Source organism: Amia ocellicauda, chromosome 4 (genome assembly GCF_036373705.1).
Source record: "Amia ocellicauda isolate fAmiCal2 chromosome 4, fAmiCal2.hap1, whole genome shotgun sequence".
NCBI classification, from domain to species: domain Eukaryota; kingdom Metazoa; phylum Chordata; class Actinopteri; order Amiiformes; family Amiidae; genus Amia; species Amia ocellicauda.
In genome coordinates, this window is record NC_089853.1 from 21639729 (window position 1) to 21649150 (window position 9422).

The following is a 9422-nucleotide window of genomic DNA, read 5'->3' on the forward strand; positions in this document are numbered from 1 at the left end:
CAGCATGATCAATGCATTCAGATGAAACTCCAGACTGTACAATGCAAACAAGGCCAATCGAACCCCTGCTCTTGGACTTCAGGTAGTGAACTGGTCTAATAGATAAGGACAACAGAGCAAGAATGTGTATAGAAGTTAGTGACTAGGTCATGGCATTCCAATGCTCTATATTACAATGAGCTGGTTCCTCATTATTAAAGTACCACCCAAAAGAGATGTACCTATGAGAAATGGTAATAAATGGTAATCCTCTCTGATGCTCCGCTTTATGCTCATGTTTTCTGCCAGTAGGTTCGGTAAACAAGCTTATTTGTACTACTGTGAATGCTGGTATTTCGTTTTACTGTGTAATGCAATTGTTACTAAACATGCAATATCTGTATCCTAGAATCAATACATTTTAAGTCACGCTATGTTGATCTAGTTAGAAGGTAACTAACAAAATGACAATACATGTTTTCCTACACCATAAAGAACAAGCAAAATCAGTCCAGAACTAACATTGCATAATGCCGCAGAATGTCAGTGGTCTTGTTTACTGCTTCACTAAGCCATCTGTACACTTTGCTTTCAGATGCTGCTGAAGAGTATTTTGAATATGACGCTGAAGAATTCCTGGTGTTCCTGACCTTGCTCATCACCGAAGGTCGAACTCCAGAATGCTCCGTGAAGGGTCGGACTGAAGGGCTTCACTGCCCCCCGGCTCAGTCTGGCCAGCCAGTGAACACCAAGCATGAGTGCAGCGATAAATTGCCACAGGTATCATTCAGCCAGCGAAACTCAGCTTCCTTTACATCTAAAAGATTATTTAAAGGATAAAGAGGGGGATTTGTTAGGCAAATAAGTTGCAAAATTATTTGTTCCCAGGTTTCAAGTTTCAAAACATATACTTTAAGGACTCAGAAAATTAAAAAACTGATTTTTAGTTTTCATGATCTCTTATATATTTGAGCTAAGTTTGTGTATTGTCTGATACTCTTGACAGTGCCGGCAAGCCAGGAGGACGAGGTCTGAAGTGATGCTGCTCTGGAGGAATAACATTCCCATCATGATTGAGGTGATGCTGCTTCCAGATTGTTGCTATAGTGATGAAGGACCTACAACTGATGGGAATGACATAAATGACCCTGCCATCAAGCAGGATGCATTGTTGTTAGAAAGATGGACCTTGCAGCCAGTTCCCAGACAGTAAGTGTGAAAAACTTTGGTATTTGAGCATTGGGAATTAGTTTAAATATTCTGTTAGCTTATTCAGCTGTTTATTATAAAGTGTTAAAACTAATTAATTCCATGAATGTCAGTGACTTAATGACCTAACTTACAATTAATTATGCATTTTGTTCAGAAGGGAAAAGATAATAAATTAGTTGAACGAGTAGTTTCCCAGAATTTTCACAATTACAGAAAAGTGTTAAAGCACCACACCTAAAATGATGCTGGTCAGTTTACTTATTTATTTATATATTGGTTTGTTTGACTGAATTGTTTTGTTCAAAAGGACTAATACTATTTTTTCCTTCAGAAGTGGAGATCGCTTCATTGAGGAGAAGACCCTGCTGCTGGCAGTCCGCTCCTATGTGTTTTTCTCCCAGTTGAGTGCCTGGCTCAGTGCTTCTCACGGTGTTGTTCCTCGAAATATTCTATACAGGTGAGATTCCTAGCAATGACTTTGCAAATTATAAAGCAGGCATGCCTACAATCAAAGGAGGCTCAGGATATTAGAAGGGGTTATAGCATCACTACATAAAATCTATTTCACCAGACATTACAGTGAAAAAACCTTCAGCTGTTCAAGAAGAGTTCACACAAAAGGACAGAGATTAACCTGTTTGTTTGACCCAAGATATGAAATCTTTCATATAATTTCAAAATACTTGAATTAATATATACATTATAATCCAGAGATGCAATTTAATTTAATAAAAAATAAAACCAAATAAGTAAATCAGTATGAGAAGATTTTTTAATTATAATTCTCAGCATTTGGACTTCGTTTATGCCTTATGATTTACCCTTTGAACTATGTTTACCTTATAGGATTAGTGCAGCTGATGAAGAACTAGTCTGGACTTTCTCCCAACCACCAACTGAACATGTGTTTCCAGTTCCTAATGTTTCTCACAGTGTGGCTTTGAAAGTCAGTGTCCAGTCCCTTCCCAGACAGCCGAATTACCCAGTATTGAAATGTAGCATTCACGCCAGCCTGACTTTCTATGGAAAGAAGATCCAAGAGAAGGAGGAAAACCCTGTGGCAGAAGTCAATCCGTGTCATCTGCAAGGGTCCCCACTCACATACCGTAAATCAGCCTGGTCACCATTACCAGAAAGCATAGTCAATCCCAGGAAGTGTCTGCTTCCAGAAGTCACTTCCTCCAGCAAAGCTGTGAGATGGCTTTATTCAAAGTTAAATACCCCCCCTGATATTAGACCTTTGCAGCCTAAGGACGTAGCTTATGGTTCACCCAACACCGGAGAAGCTTCCAAGATGCCAACCTCAGAGGTACCAGTTAGATCTTTCAAATCGCTCTCCTTGATTGATCCCCTTGTGCCACCGAGCCATGGCACTAGACCTCCTTCGGGAGAAACCAATCCTCTAATTGGGTCTCTGCTTCAGGAAAGGCAAGAGGTAATCGCACGCATTGCCCAGCATCTGAATTACTGTGACCCGACCGCACCGCACATCCCCGGGAGTCTGTTCAGCAACCATGAGCCACACGGCTCCAAACCATTCTGGAGCGCTCACGAAGAAGACGGCTTATACATAAAAAATAAAGAGTCCTGCTCCTCAGGCTACACCCCCCAAGATGGTACTGTCCCAGAAAATGGATGTGAAGGAAAGAGCAGGTCCTCTTCCTCCGACACCCCTCTGAGTTTTTGTAGCAAAGCCAAACTGGACAGTGAGCTGAGGTCTTCCCCTAAGCCAGCAGCATGCAGAAGACTGCTTCTGCCAGACACTGAGACTCCTAGAATATCTGATACTGTTCAAGATATCTCAAGACTGATTCAAGACACATTACAGCAATCCCAGAACAAATACAAAATGTGCAAAGAAGGCACGTTTAAAGCACCAAATGAAACTGAGAGAGTATGTTCGAGTTCTAGCAGTCTGCATAAAGACCTACTCCCATGCCAAGATACCTCTCAAGCTTTTGTTAAAGAAATCCGCACTGATGTAAACATTTGCACAGACTTTAAAATTAGCAGAACAGAGGCTCCTGACAATAACGAGCAGGACTGTTCTTTTAGACTTCAGAAAGAGGCCTGTGTCAAACTTGAAAACACAAGAACTAAATCTGAATTGGGGAACTCGGATAGTTTACAAAATGCCAAAAAGGACCCCAGGAAGTTTTGGAATGAAAACCACATCGAAGGACCCAAAGATGGTCAAGGAGAGAATAGATTAAAAGTCACAGAAACGTCTTCACAGGTAGATGTTGATTATTCAAAGGCTCAAGGTGAGCTAGATAAATACAAACCTTTGCAGGATGAAAACAAGGACCCCACCGCATCCAACACATTGAACAGCCTTACCCAGAGAGTCTCCCATGATGAACGGCAAGCCAAGACTGACAGAGCACAGAATGTGGATGTTCTAGTGAGTAATTTTAAAATCAATGGCTGTTTTTATAGCACACACAGTAAGAGCAATGGAATTAAGTAAATAAATTTTAAGCAAATATATTAACTCTTTCAGCTAGTTTCACAGTTGTTCAGTGGATGGGCCTTATTGTTCTCTTTCTCACACAGAGAATTAACCCACAGTCTCCACTGAAGCCATGCAATATTTGGAAAAAGCAGAATCGTCACTCTATAGATGGGACGGCCACAAAAGCTTTCCACCCCTGCACTGGCTTGCCCCTGCTTTCAAGTCCTGTGAGTTGCAAATTGTTTATTTTTTGGATAATATATTCCAGAATGAATATTAATATTGTATTAATCTGATGTGAAGTACATTTTTTTTTTTTTTTTTTTTTTTGTGGTTTTATAATTATTATACTGCAGATTTTATGGTATTTGCAGTTCAGTCCATGATTGTCCTGACAACCAGTACAGCTTTTGTATCTTCTGGTGTTATTGTCTCTCTATTTTGTTTTGTATGCACACCGTCAGTCTTTTGTGTATCAGATGAACGCACCCACTACGTCATTGAACCAGTTTATTCCGTCTGTAAAGAAAAGTCTTTGTTTCTTTTGGCCCTTTCCAGGTGTGCAGCAAGTAGTCAGGCTTATGAGTCACCTCAATGTAGCTGTAAACGGTTCTGACTAACTTCCTGTCAGAACTGACACTGTCCAAAGGCAGAGCACTACATAAAACATCCATTTCCTTCCTTTTGTGACTGCATGAGCAATACACATGTGCAGATGATTTAACTTAAATTGGTCTTTTTTTTTTTTTTAAAGAGTGAGTTCATATAGAAGTCTGACTTAAATGTTTTTTCTTCCCTAATTGCAGTCCTTTTGAATATATAATTAACATTGTATTCAAAGTAAAGCCTTGACAATATGCATAGGATTACCATTATTTTCTATGTCACAAATATGAATATCTAACTTAAGGATTATTTTGCAGGTCCCTCAAAGGAGAACTCAGACAGGGTGTTTTGATTTGGACACATCACTATTACGTTTTAAAGGACTGCCATGGTCTGCCACCAAAAGGTATGAATAATGAACTGCTCTGCTGATTATTCAACTTGTCTTGTCAGTTTTAGTGTGTTTGCATTTTAAACATTAGTGTGTTTGCGTAACTGTTTTTCCCTTTCAGGTAAGTTATGTTAATAAAATATAAAGACATTTTGATGTAATCTTTCCAGTACTTTTAATTTTATTTTATTTAGGAGGTTGAACTGCATAAATGCATTCAAAGATTTGCCATTACTTTCTTCCCAGCACAATATACTATACTTACTTGGTAAATTTCTTATTTTAAACTAATCTTTTTGAGTGATCCCGTAGAACAAAGAAAAGTCTTGTATGAATTTACCAATGTGTATTTTTAGTAGAAAGGTTTTCATTCATCACATTGCCACCTACTGTAAGCATGGATGTTATTTTCCTAAAAAATGATTCATCAGCACAGTATGTTTGGCATTGAACAGCAGGCTTCATCTGTGTGCTAGTGACACCTTACATTCATGTTAGCAATTAGAATGAAAAGCCCATTTAAAAAATTGGGATTTTTGTTGCCTTCTTATGACATGTTTTAATGTTGCTGCTCTCCAACCTGTCAGAACAGGCATTTCTTGTTTTCTAAAAATACACACAGGTTATATGGAAGTGAATTTATTTATTTGTAATTAATGAGTATATAGTTTGTGGAGTAAATACCTGAGGTCACAGTCACTTTTACTGTGTTCATTTGGAATCGATACTACGGGAAGAAAAAAATAAATGAATACAATGATCTGAGGGTATTATTTATTTTTCTTTTAACAGAATGTACTTGAAAATCGAAGATGACAAAGATGATCAGGAACATCAAGTGTTTAGCACAAGTGCTCCACCTGTAACAAGTCTCAGCCTTCTTGGAAACTTTGAGGTGCAATTTTCCTTCTGAAGTTTAAATTACTATTGAAATTCAGTGTACTACATATACACATGCCATTATGGTCTTTATGGTGAACTACAAAGTTCAACATACAGTTCAAATTCAGATTTTAGAGGGGAAGAACCCATTGTAATGTTTTTCATTGTCCAATACAATGATATGTCATAACACCAGCATGGTTTCATTTTAGGGGTGCAGAATCTTTTTTTAATGCAGCAATGAACCAGAAACGAAGTCTCAATAAATAAAAACAACATGGCAACATGCTGCCCTCTAGTTTCAGGTGACCTACCAGCTGTTGTGAATGAATGTAAACATAATCTTACATTAGATCTGGATGTTTTGTAGTGTTCATTATCCAAGTGGCATCCAAATAAGAACTTAAATTGGAGCAGTTCAGAAAGTATTCCTAAAATGTAAACAAGAAGAATGATAATAAATAACTGATGTTGTGTGTCTGCAGGAGTCTGTTTTGAACTACCGGTTGGAGCCTCTTGGGACTGTTGAAGGGTTCGCAGCTGAGGTCGGAGCCAGTGGAATGTTCTGTCCCAGTCACATGACCCTGCCTGTGGAGGTGTCATTCTACAGCGTCTCTGATGACAACGCACCTTCCCCCTACATGGTGAGGATCTGTGCCCTTTGACAAGAGAGAGTTTATCACACTCTGTTGGATTCCTTAAACTGCAAATAAAACATTAACTCTATGATCCACCCCTTTTGCAAACAGCATGACATTTCCTTAAGTTAATAAATCCATAACGCATGCATCACAGCACGGTTTGTTGTTCTACCAAAGTCGCATCACAACATTGCTCTTGGTTATATATATGAATAACATATATCTTTCTGTTTTTGCATCCTTAGGGTGTAATTAACTTGGAGTCCCTAGGAAAAAGGGGTTATCGAGTACCTCCCTCAGGAACAATTCAAGTGGTGAGTACAAAACTGTTGCCGGCAATATAGAAAGCTGTTGCTCCAGTATCATGAAGTTGCTTTTAGCTGGATTAGAAGGCTCCCTCTAGTGTTCTCACCATGGAACTGCAAGGTGGTTATTTTCGTACATGTCCTACATTTTTAAGTGTGTTTAAATTGTATATTTACTAAAATAGCTGTTGTACGTTTAGTTTACAACTTTGTTTTTAATTCATTTATGTCTCTCCATCTTTAATATGATTATCCCACCACAGTAACAGAATTGAAAGCAGGCGTCGCACAGTCTTGCTCTAACACACTATTGATCCATGTCATGCAGACCTTATTCAATCCCAACAAGACTGTGGTGAAGATGTTTGTTGTGATTTATGACTTGAGAGAGATGCCAGCCAATCACCAGACATTCCTGCGACAAAGGACCTTTTCTGTTCCTGGGAAACGGGAAATTAATGGACACGGGAAAAAGACCCCCTCCTCGAGCGAGGAACGAACCCTGCGCTACCTCATCCACCTGAGGTAGGGTGGCACAGTCCCTCGAAGATGTTGGTGGCGTTTTAGGGTGGCCCCATCACATGCCAGCTGACCCATAATTGGATTGTGGTGGTCTTCGGCAAGCTCTGAATGTTAGCAAGTTATGGATGTTTTCTGTTATTTATATTGCTTAATGAAATCCTCATGTTTTACTTAATTAAAATGTGTTATCTAAGATTTGAAAACGGGAGGAAGGGACGGTTTTCCCTAGTTACCCTGGGTGGATGCGATTAATTGCATTTTCCATTTCCCATCATATTTCCCTGAAGATTGCCCACACAATTATAGTTAATTGTTGAAAGATGTAAAACAAACATCGTTATGATGATTGGAGGTCTGAGTTTAAATGGAAAAAATAGCACAGGGTTTATTTGAGATTAGCAAACTTGTGTAGGATATTTTGAGTGTGTGTGTGTTTTCTGAATTTTGTCTCTTCCTAATGATTTTATATTATTGGTTGTTTTCACAGTAACTTATAAGTAGAGCCTCTTTAAATCTATTTACCAACCCCCCATTTCAGGGATTGTGCTCCCAAATCCCTGCAGTAACCACTGTAACAGAAATTAAGTTTGGTATGTTAGTTAAGCTTTAGACCTTTTTTCCTCCACATCCCAAAAATCCTTAAGTGTGGAAGATTCATTCTTCAGCACTCTTTGCTTATAACTTTTTTTTTTTTCTTGATTTTGTTTCAGGTTCCAGAGCTCAAAATCTGGAAAGATCTACCTCCATCGAGACATACGGCTCCTCTTCTCTCGCAAGTCCATGGAAGTTGACAGTGGTGCTGCATACGAGCTCAAGTCATACACAGAGGCCCCTGCGAATCCCCCATTCTCACCCAGATGCTAGTCTTTGTAAAAGGGGCCTGTTCAGTTCATTACATTTTTTTAAAGTCTTTGGTGTTCTATAAGAGCTGCATAACTCCCATTAGACACACGGACCACTTTGATAAAAATGGCATCAAAAAGCACTGTGTATTTCCACAATAACTGGAAATTAAAATAGTAATATTCTAATACCTTTTTTTGTACTGTTACAGAACCACTTTATCGGAAGTGTTGCAATAGAAAAACAATACCTTAACTAGTTTAGTGTTTACATGTTTACTTTGTCAGTTATTTAATATATTTAAATTAATATTTCATTTACTGCACATGTGATGTCTGTCATGCTAAGCATTATAATGTAGTGCAAAACTATATGTAAATCATACTATGTATTTTTGACATTAATATTCAGATCTAAAATCTATATAAAGCAATCTTTAAACTTGCCTCTGTTTGTTTATGGATTTTCTATTTTCTTTGAAAATCAAGAGTTCAGCTAAAAAGTACTGGATTTAACGCCTGTGCCCACAAATCCCCCCAAAAAAATTGGTTATATGCATTTGGTTGTTTTGTTTTGCTTGCTTTGTTTTTGAAAGGATCCATTTTCATATCAACATACAGGTTCACAATAAGGCTGACTGAGTAGTAAACATTTAAAATTGTATGAATGTGCCTTTTTTGGCAGGATTTTATGTTCCCTTGATTGTGCTCCTCAGATTACATTTTTAAAGATAACATAAGGACATTTTACCATGCTGATAATATTGAGATTCACATTTGTGAACCCTATTTCTTTCTCTTCTTTTACGATAAATACAGTGAGGGGAAAAAGTATTTGATCCCCTGCTGATTTTGTACGTTTGCCCACTGACAAAGAAATGATCAGTCTATAATTTTAATGGTAGGTGTATTTTAACAGTGAGAGACAGAATAAGAGCAAAAAAATCCAGAAAAACGCATTTCAAAAAAGTTATAAATTGATTTGCATGTTAATGAGGGAAATAAGTATTTGACCCCTTCGACTTAGTACTTGGTGGCAAAACCCTTGTTGGCAATCACAGAGGTCAGATGTTTCTTTTAGTTGGCCACCAGGTTTGCACACATCTCAGGAGGGATTTTGTCCCACTCCTCTTTGCAGATCCTCTCCAAGTCATTAAGGTTTCGAGGCTGACGTTTGGCAACTCGAACCTTCAGCTCCCTCCACAGATTTTCTATGGGATCAAGGTCTGGAGACTGGCTAGGCCACTCCAGGACCTTAATGTGCTTCTTCTTGAGCCACTCCTTTGTTGCCTTGGCTGTGTGTTTTGGGTCATTGTCATGCTGGAATACCCATCCATGACCCATTTTCAATGCCCTGGCTGAGGGAAGGAGGTTCTCACCCAAGATTTGACGGTACATGGCCCTGTCCATCATCCCTTTGATGCGGTGCTGTTGTCCTGTCCCCTTAGCAGAAAAACACCCCCAAAGCATAATGTTTCCACCTCCATGTTTGACGGTGGGGATGGTGTTCTTGGGGTCATTCCTCCTCCTCCAAACACGGTGAGTTGAGATGATGCCAAAGAGCTCGATTTTGGTCTCATCTGACCA

General features: G+C 38.8%; 1 protein-coding gene across 2 annotated transcripts in view; it reads left to right on the top strand.

The window, feature by feature from the left end:
• atosa (atos homolog A) overlaps positions 1–8281 on the top strand; it is a 35647-nt gene extending 27366 nt beyond the window's left edge. For both annotated transcript variants that reach the window (XM_066701368.1, XM_066701367.1), the window contains exons 2-12: positions 575–759; positions 986–1188; positions 1523–1648; positions 2038–3595; positions 3748–3873; positions 4570–4658; positions 5436–5538; positions 6011–6169; positions 6412–6480; positions 6800–6996; positions 7704–8281. In XM_066701368.1, the coding sequence (XP_066557465.1) occupies positions 575–759; positions 986–1188; positions 1523–1648; positions 2038–3595; positions 3748–3873; positions 4570–4658; positions 5436–5538; positions 6011–6169; positions 6412–6480; positions 6800–6996; positions 7704–7857 (2969 nt within the window). In that variant the 3' untranslated portion in view covers positions 7858–8281. The remainder of the gene's footprint in view (positions 1–574; positions 760–985; positions 1189–1522; positions 1649–2037; positions 3596–3747; positions 3874–4569; positions 4659–5435; positions 5539–6010; positions 6170–6411; positions 6481–6799; positions 6997–7703) is intronic.
• Positions 8282–9422: the final 1141 nt, after the last annotated feature.